The sequence below is a fragment of the Protopterus annectens genome, chromosome 6.part1 (genome assembly GCF_019279795.1).
Source record: "Protopterus annectens isolate FY-2018-M chromosome 6.part1, PAN1.0, whole genome shotgun sequence".
Taxonomy (NCBI): Eukaryota; Metazoa; Chordata; order Ceratodontiformes; family Protopteridae; genus Protopterus; species Protopterus annectens.
The window spans coordinates 336,757,731-336,776,362 of record NC_056738.1 but is presented as its reverse complement, the minus strand read 5'-3'; the positions used below and the strand labels follow the sequence as shown (position 1 = coordinate 336,776,362).

Below are 18,632 nucleotides of genomic sequence, written 5' to 3'. Positions count from 1 at the left end.
AAACTGTTCTTTTTTGTAATAGCAGAACTAAGATAAACTGCTTTCTTTTTTGTTCTGGACTTATAATCTCTGAATGTCTGAACTGTTGGACATTTGAACTGACTTCTGCACTTAATCTTCTGAGTATCTGAACTGACGTCTTGTCTTGCAAGTATTTCACTTAAAGGAAAATTCCAGCTAAGAACTCAAAACGCATATTTTATTTTTTCATTGTCTTTCTTATTGAGCTATTTTAATGCCTCCAAATTAGTCCCAAGTGCTTGTTTTACTATTTTAATGTGTTTCTCTCAAAATGGCAGATGATGGGGCCTTCCTTGGTAACATAATCTTATTTTTTTGCTTTCATTCCTTCTTCCCAGAGTACATTTCAAGTCTTCTTTATATGACTTGCGATAGACATAAGGAAATGGTGCTGTTTTCTCATGCCATTAATATTGATTGGCATGACTGTGAAGCACTGTCATCTAAACACACCACCTGTAACAGAGCTGCTTCTGTATTTACTTCACTAAGCTTGATTTATGGGTCTGTCAGAGCTTGTTCTATGCTATAAATAGCTGCTAGCATTAGTATTTGCAGCAAAAGAAAGTAGATGATAAACAGGTTTTTGTAAGATGAGTCTTTTGTAGTCCTAAAAGATTTGAGAAATCCTCTCACACATGCTCAGGTGTGAAAACTCACTGCAGTAAATGATCCTTGCTGTACATTACAAGTGACAAGTAGTAGGACTCCAAAGTTAGTCTGTCTGCTACTGCCCAGTGCCTTAAGTGGGAGGATTTTTCTCTTGCGAATGATGCAGACTCGAAATATGCTTTACTAGTTTCTCAGTCATTTCTGTCATGTTCATCCTCCTTTTTTCTTATTTCATATTTGTTTATATTTTGGTAACCAAGAAAGTGATCTGGTCCCAGGACCCTTTTCAGCCACAACTTAGGCTACATTGGCAAAGATAATTATTAAATGCACTTAAGCAGTACAAAAAAAAAATACTGACATAAAGACATTGGCTATGTGTTGCACATGCAGTCTTGGTCTGTGTGAGACAGTGACCAAGTAAATCATTGAGCAACATTGACTAGAATGTATACTTTAGTAATGCTTAAACTGTGCTACGTTTGTTATAAATAATTCATTGTATGCACATATGTAGTGCGCATGCCCATACACACACGTAATAAATATATATGTATGTATGTGTGTGTGTGTATATATATATATATATATATATATATATATATATATATATATATATAGTTTCTGTATATGTGTATAAAGTACATGTGTACAAAAGCATACTTGTGTGTGTGCGCTTTTAAACTCAGTTAAGTACTTCTGATTCCCTTTTCTTAGTGTTTTTAATGCAAGGGCACATAGCAAATGTATGCTGAAGTAAATTAAGTTGTATGCTATGGTTGCAATCTAAGAGTGTAAGGATTAGTCAGTCAGTGGAAATCTCTTATAATGGATCTGCATGTACCAGATATGCATCCCTTATGGAAGGATGTCACAAAAAAGCATAAGACTTTTATGAGCAGTATCCGTGCTCCTATTTGATAAGGTTGCCACCTGACTCTTTTTGCAGTTCTGGCCTGTGGGTGGCTGTGGAGGTCTTGTAAATGGTAAATATATTGATACTTTGCAAGAAAAAAAATATTTTCTGACTTTTCTGTACATGTCACAGAAATCTTTGATACTACATTTAAGTTATCTTAACGTATAAACTATTATAAATAATATTTAAAGCTTAGCATTTCAATACTATGTTGCTGCTTATGTAAATTTGTCAGAAGAGTTGACAGTTGCCTTTAAACCCATGACTGATCTAATTGCTTTGTTTTGTTATGAATGGGGAGTGTTAAGTTCTCCTCCACTGTGCAATAAAAACAGTGGAAAGCAGATGTCCTCCTATTCCAGTGTTGCAGTAGTCTACATATGGGTTTACTGTTGTCTCGCGTACGTAAGGCCAGTATACAAAAGTTTTCAGTCCCTCTGAAATTCGTAGGATGTCTGATGTGGCTGAGGGCAACGTGTGCCATAAAAGTGACATCTGCACTCACCAGCCCTCAGAACTTCTCATACGCCAGGTGTTACTATCGCTGACGTCTGATTCTAAGAATTAAGATAAGTACCCTGTTGGGGACCCGTTCAGTCTTTTTTACTTTTATTGCCTGTTCATGTCATCCAGAAAGGGCACGTGTAAGTATGGCTGGCAGATTCCCCTCAAGGTCCCCCACGATCAGTGTCTTTTCTACTTGGGATGGTAGCACGATTACAAGGCCTGCTCCTTTTGTTTGGCAATCGTACCCAAGACTCTAAATAGCTGCTTGCATGCTTTAAACCTTTACTTGGAAAACTAACACCTTAAGCAAATTGCATTAAGGATGGAGGGCTCCTCCGTTCCTTCAGAACTGCCAGAAAAGAAGGCCAAGACCTTGCGGCCTACCTCTTCCGCTGGGCCTCTGTCAGATCCTTAGCCTATGAGCCAACCTTGGCCTGGTAGAAGGATCTGGATCCACTGCAATGGATATAGCAGGTACCTGCAAGGATGTCGCAGATTCCCACAGTGAGAGCACGTCTGCTGAGGCTTTACCAACGTCAGTCTCCACTGGGGGGAGCCAGCGTTTTCAGAAGGCCTATCAGATCCTTCCGGTTCTTTGTAGTTTTTGGATTCAAGACCCCTCCAGATGCCTGCTAATCCCCTTAAAAAGGAAAAAGAAAGCATATGTCTCCCTCTTCTGAAAGCATGCCTGATTGGCAGGCTTTCAGCCAAAGGCTGTTTAATGCCTTCATGGCCTTGCGGCCTACCTCTCCTATGAGTGCTACCATTCCCCCACCACTCCTCAGCCCTAGGCCTCAGACTTCACTTCCTAGTAATAGGGAAGATAAAGACTTTTCAGATTCTTCCTCAGAGGAATCTTTATCTTATACCTCCAAGATCCTGTAACCCCCCTGGGGAATGGCTCTCCTGATTAAGAATCAATTAATCCTGACTCCCTAGCTGAGGACTTGAAGTAATCTTTCGTCTTTGAGATAGTTTTCCTAAATGTCAAGTGGGAATCCTCTGAAATGACTGAGGTCCAGAAGAGATGGTATGACATTCAGATGGATTCCTTAAGCCCATCTCATTTGCCACGTCGATGAGTTGGTTGTGCTTCTCGACTGAGAGCAGTATTGTTATTGCAGGGTTGGTTTCAAGTATTTCAGAGCTGACCGCTGAGACTGTTTCTCTGATCCAGTCTATGGGACCCTCTACTGGCCTCCTTGTTGTTGAAGTCTCCTATACCTCAAAGATCCCGATCTCCTACCATATCATCCAGGTCTTCCAGGAGTTTATTGGAAGAAGATGTGGAGAGGGTAGTGCTGAGACTTTTGAAGTAGTCTGCTTTGCCTAAATTGTTGGCTCTGACCCAGTCGGGGTCAGTTCAACCCAGTGTGATCATTCCTCCTCCAAGACATGCTGGTCTTTTGAAGATGGAGTGCTTGGTACCACTTGTGGAACCTTCGGCTCCAGCTCCCCTTGTGGCTTTTTTGGAGCAGTGTTCTGCTCCGACACTTTCGGTGCCATCTGTAGTGTCTAGGGGCCTGAAGCTCTCTGGTTCGCCCCGACAGGAATGCTTGGAACTGAACTTCTTCGATTCAGAGTCTTCCTCACAATTCATCGGCTAGGGTGAGTTCAGACTCTATCTCGGAGCCGATGGCATCCTCTGTTTCCCCGGAGCGGGGGAGGTCAGCATTCGAGATGGTGTGCTGTCCCGATAGTCTGTCTCCTAAAGCACCTACTTCAGTCTCAACTCCTACTCCCTCCAGCATCAGCAGAGACCCTAAGCCGCCACTGGCTGGTGGCCCCACTCTTCTGAGACCTCCCCGGAATGTCCTTCTGAGGAGCCCCCACGGAAGAGGACTTGTAAGAGGAACATGTCTACTCCCAGGATGAGTCTTTGACATCTGACACTGACCTTGAGGAGTCTGAATGGTCCCCCCAAGTCATCCTGTGATGTCTCCTTCATAGACATCTTGGAGATCTTTAAATATAGGTGCGGCTGGCCCACTGTCACCCCTTCTGATCAGTCTGTGTACCTGAAGGCTTTCGGCTTTCAACCTCCTGCCTCTTGGGTTTCTCCACCCTTCGATGAACTGATGAATTTAGTTAGTCAAAAGGTGTGGGATACTCCTGATGCCGTGGAGCCAGTCCCCAGGAGACCGAACATGTTCCTTTCTCCCCATCCAGGAAAAGACTTTTTATCTAAAGGTGTGCCTGTAGATGCCATGGTGGTGGCAGTGGTCACTAAGAAGGAGCTAGCTGAGATGACTTCTGTTCATCTGTCAGATACACGAAGTGTATCTTTTCTTCAGTGGCATTTAACCTTAGATCGCCGAATTACCTTACTTTACAAGGCTTCAGCGAGATCTCCTTAAAGAGTTAGGAGACCTCGTTTTTTACAAGGTACATGTACTGAGGGAGTCCCTGACGAGTTTTCTGCCCAGTTGTCCACCTTGAACTCTATCGTCAACTCTTCCATGCGGCTTATTTCATATGCGGCTGATGGGGCGAGTAGAGCAGCGGGTTCAGGAATTTCCCTAGAGTCATTCCTGGATGCATCTGTGTAACTTTGCGGAACCATTTAAGTCCACCTTTACCAACGCCTCCTTCGGTTCATCATTGTTTGGATCCAAGGTAAAGGACACACACTCACCCAGTGCGAGCAAGAAGGAAAAACGCACACTACCATGGGAGTATGTTTTACTGTTCCCTCTAGGCCATACCCTAAGGGTTAGAGGGGTGGTAAGATGTGGTTCAAGAAGTCCCAGAGGTTTTTCCAGGAGGCGCACAGGGTGACTCGTCCTTCAGAGGCAGAGGAGGAAATGGTAGACTTTGCCCTAGAGGCAGGGGTGGTCCATAAAACATGGGAGGTTGCGATTCCTTTTGAGTCCGGCCTTATCAGCGCTCCTGATGTGGGGCCTGACTGTGCTTCTCTGGGGCCGGTCAAGGGTCTCATTTCTTTGTATCCAGAAGCCTGGCTAAGTATCACTCAAGACAAGTGGGTACAAAGAATTATTACCAGAGGTTGTCATACCCTTTTCTCTTCCATCTTTTGTTCCCAAGAAGATACCAGATGTTCCACCCAATCACAGGGATCAGGCAACTGTGGAGGTCACGTTGCTGTCAGAAAGTGTCATCCAAACTGTCCCAGTAGACCAAATTGGATCCGGAACGTACTCCAGATTCTTTTTAGTGCCAAAACGTACAAGGGACTGAAGGTCCATTCTGGACCTCAGAAGATTGAAAGAATCCGTAAAGGATGAGTTCTGGATGGTAACACTGCAGTCTATACTCTGTTGTTGGGGAAAGACAGTTGAGTGTGCTCAATAGATCTCCAAGATGAAATGGACAGGGCTTCGAGGAGTCATCTACGCTTCAGGCTGGGAGCCAGTCACTACCAGTTCTGTACTCTGCCCTTTGGTCTCACCACAGCCCCCAGGGTGCTCAAATGTATGGCAGTAGTGACAGCTCACCTGAGACGTCAGGGATTCCAGGTGTTTCTGTATTTGGATGACTGGCACCTGACCCGCCCCCACCATGCATCTACTCCTTTAGAAAGGGATGCTGCAATTCAGGTTTGTGCCCAGCTGGGAATATCTCTAAATTGGGAAAACTCTACCTTATTGGCCTCAGTCTTTTTTTTTATAGGCGAAGAGATGCAAGGTAAACGTGGTGGCTCGCCTTCCTGCCGAAAGGGCACAGAACCTGGTTCTTCAAATTCAGTGTCTTCTCCCCTTACAAAGGGTCAAAGCCAAGATTATTCTGCGGCTCCTAGGGACCATGGCTTCCACCATACTATTAGTGCTACTAGCCAGGTTACACATGAGAATTCTGCAGTGGCTTCTGTCTTCCCAATGGTCCTTTCAGCACCTTCCATTATCCCATCACATTCTGCTGACACAATCTTGGAAGAAGGACCTCCTTTGGTGGACATTACCCAATCAACTGACCATGGACGCTTCATTTGTTCCTCGCCAATTTGTTGCCACTGTGACCATGGATACCTCACATAGGGTGGTGGGGGCATTATTTAAGCAGGACTGTCCAAGGCATATGGCAAGATCAAGAGGCTCACCTGCATATCCGCGTTCTAGAGATGAGGGCTGTGCTTCTGGCATTGCAAGCACTTCACAACCTTCTTCCTCTGGGGACTATTGCAATACAGTCAGACAACATGTCAGTAGTATGGCATATCAACAAACAGGGCAGAACCAGATCGTATCCACTCTGCCTAGAGGCTTTGCGAGTTTGGAAATGGGCAATATTTTCCCAGCATTTTCTGATGGCAATGCACATTCCAGGGACGACCAATGTGATAGCTGACGAGCTCAGCCGGGCGATCCTGATGCCTCATGAGTTGTCTCTGAAACAGGAAACAATGGAACAGATTTTCCGCAGATGGGGACAGCCTTGCTGCGATCTTTTTGCCAGCCCAATCAGTGCCAAATGCAGCAGCTACTTTTCTCTCATCCCCTGTCCGGGGGAGTCACCGGGAGATGCACTTGTTCACTATTGGCCTATGAGTCTCCTGCATGCTTTTCCTCTCTCCTCTCATTCCCAAGGTTATTCAGAAAGCGATACATCTGAGAAAGCAAACTGATCCTCTTTACTCCTTACTGGCCTCATCAGGTTTGGTTTCCTTTTCTCCTGGACGATCCTTGGATTCTGGACAGAGTTCTAGATCTGTTGACTCGTATGTCAGGTTCGCTTCATCCCTCCTTACACACCCTCAAGTTGACAGCGTGGCTCCTCCAGTTCCATCCCTAGTCAGGATTCACAACTTCTTGCCTTCCGTGACTCCTATCCTTGCGCTTTCTCATAAACCTTCCACTAGGATACTGTATTCCAGTAAGTGGAGAAGATTTTCTCTTTGGGCAAAGAAAATGCATGTTGACCCCCTACACTGCCTCCATTCCAGTGGTTTTGGAATTTCTTTCTGATCTTTTTCACCAAGGATCTGCGGCTGCCACTATCAGAGTTCAGTTGGCAGCGATTTAAAATTTTCATCTAGATTTTCCAGATTCTAACTTGATGTCTTATAAGCTGTGCAAAACCTTCCTTAAAGGTGCTACTTTAAGACCACCTGTTCAAGAACCTGTGGCCTCATGGGATTTAATTTTTTTTGTTTTCTAAATTAACATCTCCGCCCTTTGAGCCTTCTCATTCATCTTCTTTGAAATTTTTGTCTTGTAAGACATTTTTGGTGGCTATCATGTCAGCCAGACCGGATGTCAGAGTTGCAAGCCTTGTCTGTTAAACTGCCTTATCTGATTTTTCACAAAGACAGGGTGTCCCTTCTTACTAATCCCTCCTTTGTCCCCAAGGTCTGCTCCCATGCCACTTTGAATTAATCCATAGAACTTAGGTTTTCCTTCCAACTCACTCCAATGCAGCTGAGTACAGGTTTCACCAGTTGGATATCCATAGACCATTACATTTTTATTTGCACCGGACTAAAGACATCAGAAAATCAGATCAATTATTCATTTCCTTTCCCGAATCCAGTTTGGTCGTAGCAGTTTCCAAAGTGACTCTCTAATTGGATTTCTAGCTGTATAGCTTATGTTTACAATTCTGAGGGTAGACCTTTACTCTTTAATATCAAGGCTCATTCTACCAGATGTCCTTCAAGGATGCATCTGCAGTCATCACATATGGGTTGTCCTGCCTCAGGCAGCCCTTCGGTCGGCCGGATTCCAAAGTCTGGGTCTGGCTTCGGCTGATGTCGCACTTTCCCCGACGTCAGAGCGTCTGGGGTATAAAAGCATCAGCCGACGCCATCTTCCTCAGTCTTTCTTGCCGCGTGGTGCCCGAAGCAGAAGCAGTTCGCAAGTGCCGGTCGGCCAGCTCCTGTAATTCAGCTACAGAAGACTTCGAAAAAGCTAAGTACCCCGTTGGGGACTCTTTCTTGCCTCAGCCGATGTCAGATAAAGTTAATAATTGTTTAACTTGTGGGAAACCAATACCTCATAAGGATTTCCACTCTTACTGCCTCCCCTGCCTAGGCCCAGACCACGACGTCTCGGCCTGTTCAGCCTGTGCTTCCTTCAACCGACGAACTCTTAGACGTCGGTCGGAGTTTGCAGAGGAATTTTTTGGGGCTAGTTTTGCTTATAAGATGCCGTCGGAGACTCCGACTTCGCATTTAGTTAAAAAACTGAAGTACGAGGACTGACACACGCGGACCGCGGTTTCGGCTGAAACCTCGGTCGGGCCTACCGCGAGTGTCTCTGTCTCGGCTGAGAGTCCTTGGTACTTCCTCTTACCGAAACCACACAACCAACTACCTCTGCCCTGGAGGCCCCGGCCGAGTCGGTCATTGAATTACCTACTGAAACCGGTGTCCAGGAACTTTCCGACACCATTCCTTTAGATAAGTCTACTCCTGCACATGGTGCAGCAATATCCCCTGCTTCCATGTCCATTAAGGCTTTCTCTAGGGCTAAGGCTGCCAAACTTACTAAGGCTTTGCCTCCCAAGGTTTCCTCTGAGACCTTCTACTAGCTCTCAGATTCTTACCCTAGCAGAGGATCTGATCTCATTAGAGGTTCCCAACCTCATCCGGACAGGGGCTCTCAACCACCTCCAGACAAAAGGCCCAGGGTTGAGCCCTCTGATCCCCAGTCTTCAGATGAGTCCACGGATGGTTCTGCTCTCAGACCACCAGGAGGAGGCTTATTCGGCCTACGAGGATTCTGATGCTGAAGAATCCATTCCCTCGGCCTCCCCTCCTGAAGAGTTTTCCTTTGGAGAGACATTACACTCTGAGAGAACATTTTCAATGGCAGGGTCAGGAATTCTCTGATTCCAGAAAGAGATTAAGGACCTTTTTACATTTACCTCAGCATAGACCCTTAGCTATACCTCCTGTTTTGAATGTCATTGATGATGTGTACTCTGATGCTAGTACTGCCCCTGACTCTCTCCCTCCGGCTCCTGCCAAACCTGATAGGTACTACAGGGTCCCGGACTCGTATTTACACCTGTACAAGGCCTACTCTGCTGATCCAGAAACTATTTCCCAGGGCCCAAAAGGGGTTGCAGCTGCCACTGCTAGAAATCCTCTACCTTCTTAAAGGGAGTCCAGAGCATTAGAGAGATGGGGTAAGAAAGTGTATACTTCTGCAACTCTTTCCATGAGGGCATTAAATTGTCAATTTCATATGATACAGTACCAAGAGTATTTACTAGATGAATTGCATAAGAAACTGTCCTTTGAACCCCTTGATCGCAGATCCCTTCAGGATCTGGTGCATAACTCCCAGCAGGTTAGTAACCATTTCTTGCAGTGTGGTTATGATGCATTGGAAGCTTCATGTAGATCGGCTATGACAGGTGCAGTTATACGTAGGCATGCCTGGCTGAAGGAACAATCTCTGCCAGACCATGTTAAAGCTAAGCTTTTGGATGCTCCTATGGAAAAGTAAAAATTATTTGGTTCCACGGCTCAAGAGGTTTTAAAGAAATTTGAAGAAAAGGCAAAATCTGTGCCAACAGTTAGTCCAACCACTAAGATTCAGCAGAAATTGGCCTACTAAGAATTGGTCCTTTCCGGACTCAGACAGATCTCAAAGAGGCAGGAATAGGCATGCCAGAGGTAGAGGGCAAGCTAGAGGCTCCTACAGAGGCAGTCAGTGGCAGCCTCCCAACCAGAGAGGTAGTGCAGGAACTACAACTGCTACACCAGGACAGACTCAATGACTTTATTTTGACTCTGCCGACCAGGGCTCAATTAGAAGCACCTTTGGGCGGAAAGCTTTCTTTATTCTCAAAAAATTGGCTCAGTATTACAAGGGACACATGGACACTGCAAATAATAGACAAAGGATACAGGTTCCATTTCCACTCATTGCCAAAAAGAAAAGGCATGCCAGACCTGCCACCAAATCAGAGGGCAGAGGCTTTGAAGCAAATTACCAACTTAATACAAATGAAAGCCATAGAAAAGGTACCTCTTTCAGAACAAGGCCAGGGATTTTACTCTAGATTATTTCTTGTTCCAAGAAAAGAAAATCAATGGAGGCCTATTCTCGACTTGTCTGCACTGAATACTTACCTCATTGTGCCAAAATTCAAAATGCTGACTCTACAGCAACTCCTTCCCATGCTGGGCAAGGGGTCTTGGCTGGTGACTCTAGACCTCAAGGAGGCATACCTGCATGTCCCTCTTCGACAAAGCTGCAGAAGACACCTCAGATTTCTTGCAGGGTCAGAGCATTATCAATTCTCAGCATTACCCTTTGGCTTATCTACTGCGCCCAGAGTAGTCACAAAATGCCTGGCATCAGTAATTGCACACTGCAGACTTCAGGGGATTCAAATTTACCCATATCTGGACGACTGCCTAATACAAGCGGACAGCAAGCAAACTTTGTTAAAGGACTTGGACTATGCCATCCACCTGTTACAGGCCTTGGGATATACAGTCAACATCCACAAATCAAGACTGGTTCCATCCCAAAGAATAACTTTTCTGGGTGCGGATCTGGACGCAACCACCCAAATGGCATTTCTCACAGAAGAAAAACAAAAACAACTACCAGTTTACTTCCAGAATCTGACAAGACAAACTCAGCTGACTGCAAGGAAAATCCTGCAGGCCCTGGGTTACATGGCATCTTGCATTCTTCTGATTCCGCAAGCAAGACTGCATATGAGAAAATTACAATGGTACCGAAGAAGTTTATGGACACAGCACAGTCACAGCTTAGAAACTCTGATCCCACTCATTCCTTGCCTTCAAATGGAATTTCTGTGGTGGGCTCAAGCCTGCCAGTCGAACAGCGGGTTGCCCTTCAGCAAGCCAAGAGCCGACCAAACCATCACCACGGACGCTTCAGACCAAGGTTGGGGAGCACACATGGAGGGCAGATGTATCCAAGGGCTATGGTCACAAAGAGAGCTGCGTATGCACATAAACCAAAAGGAAATGCTGGCAGTGATACACACAATCAAGGAATTCAAACCTTTCCTTCAGTAAGGCCACCTGCTCATAAGGACAGACAACACCACAGTTATGTGGTACATAAACAAGCAAGGAGGCACCCATTCCTACCCTCTTTGCAGACTGACAATGAATCTATGGGAACTTGCTTTGAAACTCAACATACAGCTACAGTCCCAGTTTGTGCCAGGGAAAGACAATACACTGGCAGACAGCTTAAGCAGAACTACCATGGATGCACACGAATGGATGCTGTACCCAGACATCTTCTTACTCATCACACAATCATGGGGAAGGCCGGAAATAGATGTTCGCTTCTCCCCTCAATCATCAACTGAAGAAATTCTGCTCAAGGACATACCACCCACAAGCATGGAAAGTGGACGCTCTCTCTTTCAGCTGGAAAGCTCTAACAGTGTATGCTTTCCCACCTCTCCCATTAATGACTAAGGTCCTACTGAAATCAGGACAGAGCAGCCCAGAGTAATTCTGATAGCTCCAAACTGGCCAAGACAGCACTGGTACCCACTGTTAAAGAGCATGTCACAGACTAAACCGTGGCCTCTACCCCTATGCCCACTCCTACTGACGCAGCACAATTTCAGGACTCTGCACTCCAACCTGAAAACCTTGCAGCTAACTGCCTGGAGAATACCATGACTCCTCCTCAGGATAACCTATCCCAGAGAGTGAAGGATATTATTATGGAAGCTCGCCGCCCTTCCACAAGGAAGGCATATTCAGCAAAATGGAAAAGATTTCACACCTGGAACACAGCAAAGGGCCTAGATGTGACTGTGATGAACATGGCACATATACTGGAATATTTGGCAGAATTGTCCCACAATGGCCTGTCTTACTCTTCCATTAAGATACATGCCTCAGCAATCTCAGCAGAATACAATGTTAATCCACCTGTCTTCTCTCATCCTCTCCTAAGACAGTTTCTAAGAGGAATCAAAACCATTAATCCTCCAAGGAAACCACCTCTACCTACTTGGGACCTGAATTTCATGTTGGAAAAACTAACACTTCCTCCCTTTGAACCAGCAGCATCGGCAGATCTACAGTTTTTGTCTTGGAAAACTGCCTTCCTTCTGGCCATAACCTCAGCAAGAAGAGTATCTGAGCTACAAGCTTTAATGGCAGTGCAGCCATTTCTTATCTTTCATCAGGACAGAGTTACTTTGAGGACCAATCCTACTTTCATGCCAAAGGTGGTATCCAGGGTATCTTTGAACCAAGCTATTCACTTGCCTACATTCTTCCCACAACCACAAAATAAAGGGGAGAGACTTCTGCACACCCTGGACATACACAGACAACTGTGCTACTACTTGGACAGAACTAAATGTTACAGAAAGACTGACCAGTTGTTTGTAGCATATGCTGCTGGGGTACAAGGAAAAGCAATTTCCAAACAGACAATTTCAAAATGGATAGGAAATTGCATTCGTTTTTGTTACTCCTTTCATGGAAAAACTGTGCCAGCTAACATTAGACCTCATTCCACGAGAGCCACAGCCACCACCACAGCCTTCCTAAGAGGGGTGGCTACCAAAGACATTTTAGAAGCTGCTACATGGAGCTCCGTGCATACATTTGCCAAGCATTACAATTTACCTTTATACTCCAGATCCAGAGCAGGTTTTGCTACAGCAGTCCTGCAGGGTATCTTAACTACACCATCCTTTACTTAGTACCTCCACCCCCAGATTGGCTATGGTATTCTACCCATATGTGATGACTGCAGATGCATCGTTGAAGGACATAGTACAGTTTTGTACCTACCATAAATGTAGATTGTCCGATAGGTATGCATCTGCAGTCAGGTTTACCCTCCCTCCTTCCCCTCTGTGGTATTCCTAGGGTGCTTACCCCTCTATTAGCTAGCTGGGGGAATCTGTTATGGTGTATTTGTATATACATGTATATATATTTTTGCAAATGTTTGGAATTTTATTGCTTTTTTCCAAATTTAGCCTTCCTAGAGGGCACCTGGCATCTGGGGCAAGAAAAACTGAGGAAGAAGGCGTCGGCTGATGCTTTTATACCCCAGACGCTCTGACGTTGGGGAAAGTGCGACATCAGCCGAAGCCAGACCCAGACTTTGGAATCCGGCCGACCGAAGGGCTGCCTGAGGCAGGACAACCCCATAAGTGATGACTGCAGATGCATACCTATCAGACATCTACATTTATGGTAGGTACAAAACTGTACCATCTCGGTCTACCTCTGCAGCCTTTCAAGCCAGGGTCCCACTTGATAGTATTTGTGCAGCAGCTACGTGGGCTACCTCTCACACTTTTTTTTATTACTCATTACAAATTGGATTTAACATCCAGGGGTAGAGCATCTTTTGGTTCCACGGTACTCAGGAGTATTTTTCCTTGAGCCACCCAGGAATAAGGAGCTAGGGAATGGTTATTTCATGTCGTGGCTCTCCCTCCCAAAACGAAAAGGCACCCCTTAGTCTCCAACAGAACAATTGCACCTCATGCAACCAGTACTGAAAACTCTGCTGGCTCAGGGCACCATCGAATCAGTTCCCTCAATCACAAAAGAAAAAAGGTTCTACTCCAGGATGGACCCTGGAGACCTATTCTAGACCTTTCCCATCTCAACCTATTCTTAAAGGTTCTTACCTTCAGGATGTTGACACTACCCAGCCCTCTTTCCTCTTCTGCTTCCACAAGGGTTTATGGCCACATTAGATATAAAGGATGCTTATCTTCACATCCCCTTAAAATCTACTTACAGGAAATACCTGAGGTTCTTGGTGGGCTCTTCCCACTTTCAATTTTCTGCCTTGCCATTTGGGATTTCCACTGCACCCAAAGTTTTCACAAAATGTCTGGGCCCAGCGATTTACTTATTACAGGACAAAGGGAGTACAGATATTCCCTTACCTGGATGACATGTTGATCCAGGCAACAAGGAGATCAAGTGGCACATCCACATTGTAGCGTCTCTTCTGCAGTCCCTGGGATTTCAGTTAACTCATTCACTCCAGAGCAGCTCAGGAAAAGCTGCCTGCTGAATTCCACCATAGGAACAACAGAGCAGCCTGAGCTCATTTTCAGAAAATCCATTTGTAATACTATACAGAAAACAAATGCTCATAACTCTTTAACTATAAGAGCTACACTAAAAATGTAAACGCGAAAGTTGTTCAGCAGGCACTGACCTTTCCAACAGTGTAAATGTTTATAGTGCATATCAAAGTCATAATGAACAATTTGGCAAGGAATGCTGATGTTGTGCAATTTTTTTAATTTTTTTGGAAAAGCAAAGCACAATATCTTGGTCTATGTACCATGCAGACCCATGCAATTTGAATTTAATTTGTTAGTATGAATGTCAGCTTTAAAATGATACTTTAACCATAACTGTGTGACACTCCTTTCATGAGATATTCACAGAAATATGATTAGTATATTATTTCTCATAATTGATAAATAAACAAAGCATAATATCTCATCACCTGTAACTGACAGAGCCTACATATCAGTGTAGAAGTTGTGCATCTGAATGTCAGCTTCAAAATGACGCATCATTTGTGTGATTACCATGCTCCCTCGCAAAGATATGGGCATAATAATGAGAAGTATTGTAAATGTATAATTTTCATATTTGTACAAGACTAAACAAACTGTGATATCTGTACGTGTGTACAGTGCCTAGACACAGTTCTTTACCATGATGTAAGGAGTAAAACTGTCTTCAAAATGATGCATTACTTCACACAATGTGGTGCTCCCTTGCAAAGTTATTTACCAAAATATGAAAAAAATCATAATTTCCATAACCTAAGTCGGAAACAAACTTTGATATCTGCCTATGAGTACAACATACAGGTACCATTCTTTTACCATGTTAGAACTATAAATAATCTTTTCAAAATGAGGTATTACTTAGCACATTCAGATGCTCCCTTTCAAAGTTATTTACCAAAATATGAAAAAAATCATAATTTCCATAACCATAAGTCTCAAACAAACTTTGATATCTGCACATGTGTCAAACATACTGGCACAATTCTTTTACCATATTAGAACCAGCAATACTGTTTTCAAAATGAGATATTACTTGGCACATTCAGATGCTCCCTTGCAAAGTTATTTACCAAAATATGAAAATCATAATTTCCATAACCTAAGTCAGAAACAAACTTTGATATCTGCCTATGAGTGCAACATACAGGTACCATTCTTTTACCATGTTAGAACTATAAATAATCTTTTCAAAATGAGGTATTACTTAGCACATTCAGATGCTCCCTTGCAAAGTTATTTACCAAAATATGAAAAAAAAATCATAATTTCCATAACAGTTATTTGCCAAGCTCAGAGAAATAAATTTTACACAACACATTTCATAATATTGTTTTACTTACTATACTGGTCCGACTTGGTCATGGGTGTTTTCCATTCTTCTCACAATCATGCATGGCTCTCCTCACGCCATTGTGGAGGTTGGTCAAGAAGAATGCAATGCCCTCCTCAGTTAGGTGAAATGCCATCCCGTCTGAACCAGTGAACATCTTCCCTTCCAGTCTTACCTTATCTGAAATAAAGCATGGGTGGACACTGACAAGGGTGCACAGCCAGGGCACATGTAAAGAGAAAAAGCAGGGTAAGGACCGCCTCTCCACTAATATGCCAAGGACAGGCATGGGGCTCCAGATGTTGGTTATCTGTAGTGTCCCATAGCTGTGCCGGCTGCCCACTCAGACTGCTGATACCACTATGGTCTCATGACCTCCTTCAGTGGCAGCAGTCTGCCTTGCCTCTGCCTTTTCTCTTTACATGTGCCCATTCAGCAATGGCCCTAAGGGATGAGGGACTGAAGTAACTCACTAATTGCTGTCCTGACCTTCATACATTTACTACTCTCACCTACATACGCTGACTACACCGGAAGGGAGGGAGACTGAGGGGAGAGCTACATCAAGGCAACATGTCAAAAGACCAAGACTGACCCAGGCTGTGTCTTTTTGCATGTTTTTGCAGTACATCACAGTGGCACACCCAAGCCCATGCTTACCGAGGACAGCAGCACTATGGGACTGTGCTGTAGAGTCTCCAGGTTCCCAAGTGCGATCCCGGTGGATCACAAGATCCATGCTGGCTGGGTATGCCCCCTGTGATGCACCCACCAACCTAAGAGCAGTTGGCAAAACAAAAGTGAAGAGGGACCTTCCTGGCATTGGTGCTGAAGGGCTTGGCTGCTAACTGACATGGGGGCACAGAAAGAGCACATGTACACTGAAAATGCAGTTGAGGCACTCTGCTTTACCTCTGCCTGTTCCATTTACATGTGTCCTTTCTGCAATGGGCCGAAGGGAGGAGCTAATGTAAACCCTGTTGCCCTGACCTACATACACTGACTACACCTGAAGGGAGGGAGACTGAGTGGAAAGCCACATCAAGGCAACATGGCAAAAGGCCTAGACTGACCCAGGCTGTGTTTTTTTGCATGTGTCCTTTGCCGGAGGGAACCATTACATGGAATTCACGTACATACCCATTGGTTGAGTCTGCCAACACCCAAACCTTAATGCCATACCTCTCAGGCTTACCAGGCATAAACTGTCTAAATGTCAAGCGTCCACGGAAGCCAACCATGGCTTTGTCTACAGCCACCTCACGATGCACATTGTAACGTGTCCTACATGCATGAAGTACTGCATCCAGTATTGGCCGTACGTGATGTAGCTTGTCATGACCCATAGCACCATGTGGTAGGCTCAGGCTGTTATTGCAGTGGAAGTACTGCTGAATTTTTTCAAACCTATCTCTGGTCATGTACTCTGCTATTGGGAAGCGACCATATACATGGTGCGTTTCCCAGTACTGCCTCAATTCAGGAACATGTACAATAGACATGTATATTCTGACACCTAGAAATGTGCGTATGTCTCCTGGGCACACAGGACTCCACTGCGTATCAGCCTTGCCTGCTGCGGCCTGCCTCTGTGCAGCATAGCGATTGGTTTCATTAGCAATACAGGTGTATAGCTCCTCTGGGAACATCAAATTCAGGAAGTCCATCTCTGTGCTATCTGAGCCCAAGTGATCTATTGGTCCTACTGGCCCCACAAATTCCTCAATGTGTAAAGTTTGAAGATGTTTTTCCCACGTGATTTTACGTGGTGGGCATGCTCGGCATACCTGACTGGGTCGCAAGGAAGAGTTGGAAATGGGAAAGGCTGAAGGGTTGAGAGATGATGCTCTCTCAATGCCAGTAGCAACTGTACTGCTTGCAGTTGGTAGTGAACTGTTGACACATGTTCCCTGCTGAGGCACACCCATATCAGTCTCTGACAAGGAGCTACTTGGACTCATATCTAGAGGATTATCTCCATCACAATCACCAAACTGTGGACTACTTCCCACATCATGCACAGTCGAAGGCACATCCACACCCTTATCAGCACTTGCAGTGCCATGCACTGTGGAGGACTGCATAGTTGTCAGTCAGACCAGGTGCTTTCGTGAACACAGATAAAGGCATGTCATCGTCTGCGTCATACTCTGAATGCCCTTGGTGGCCATAGTGTGTGGCCAACTTGTGTGTGGGCACCTTCCTTAGGTGTGCAAGTGGCACGTCATCCTCACTGTCTTGGTCACTGTCATAATTACTGGTCAGGTCTGCTTTGGCAACTGGTAGTGGTCTTTCAGGAATGGCGGGCACAGGAGCATCATCCTTATCACAGGCAATGGCCTTTTCACGCAGACGTGCGAGTGGAATGTCATCATCCGAGTCATAATCATCATCCTCACTCTGGTTGGCATTATGTGGTACATCAAGGTGCATACTATTGTCTGAACCACTGCTAGAACCATCACAGTCAGTTTCCTCACCCAACAGGTAAATGCTGCTTGCTTTCTCCTCAACAGATGGCATCTTTGGTGGTGGCTGTGTTGCTTTACACTTGAAATCACGTCTGAAAAACACAATGCAATACAACATTCTGATGTAATATACCTGCAGAGAGGCACGTGAAAATCTGCACTTCTACTTACTAGCATAGCTAAATACTCTTTCACAGACATTAAATTAAGAAAAAAATAACAGATGAGTATAGCCTTTAGAAATTTAATTTAATTGAATCTAAAAAATGTTTGCCCTACATGCATGTAAGCTTTACTTTAGATCTTCGTATCTAAACAAATGATAAATGTATTATAACCGCACCGTTCTGCTCACTCACATCAGCAACACTAGAAGTCACAATAGAAGTGACAATACTTTTAGGTGAGCTGGCTTTCTCTAAATTCAGGTAAAAAAATCTATTAAAAAAAGATTAAAAAAGATGCCCTGGTAAGATACTAACCAGCAACCATAATGCTCTGACTTTATTCACATTTCAGGGAGTCTAGAAATGAGCGTGTTTCTCTTGCAGCACAGAGTACACTCATGCCCAGTATAAATGCATAATTGTTTTCAATCATGAACAGCTAGTCACCTCTACAACAAAGGTGAGATATTGTACTAGACCTGATAATCAAAAACATGGGGACAAAGTGCTCCACACCGGAAGTATACCCCTCACTAGTGAGATCTGACCACAAACTAATCACCCTGGATATACAGATCCCTGGATATACAGATCCACCTCCACCCACAACACAAGACTACAGT

At 44.6% G+C, this 18,632-nt stretch overlaps 1 protein-coding gene across 1 annotated transcript in view; it reads left to right on the top strand.

The window, feature by feature from the left end:
* Positions 1-18,632, top strand: part of MTA2 (metastasis associated 1 family member 2) — a 1,757,597-nt gene that overhangs the window by 116,225 nt on the left and 1,622,740 nt on the right. The window contains exon 6 of the mRNA XM_044075372.1: positions 3,344-3,357. Coding sequence (XP_043931307.1) covers positions 3,344-3,357 — 14 coding nt within the window. The remainder of the gene's footprint in view (positions 1-3,343; positions 3,358-18,632) is intronic.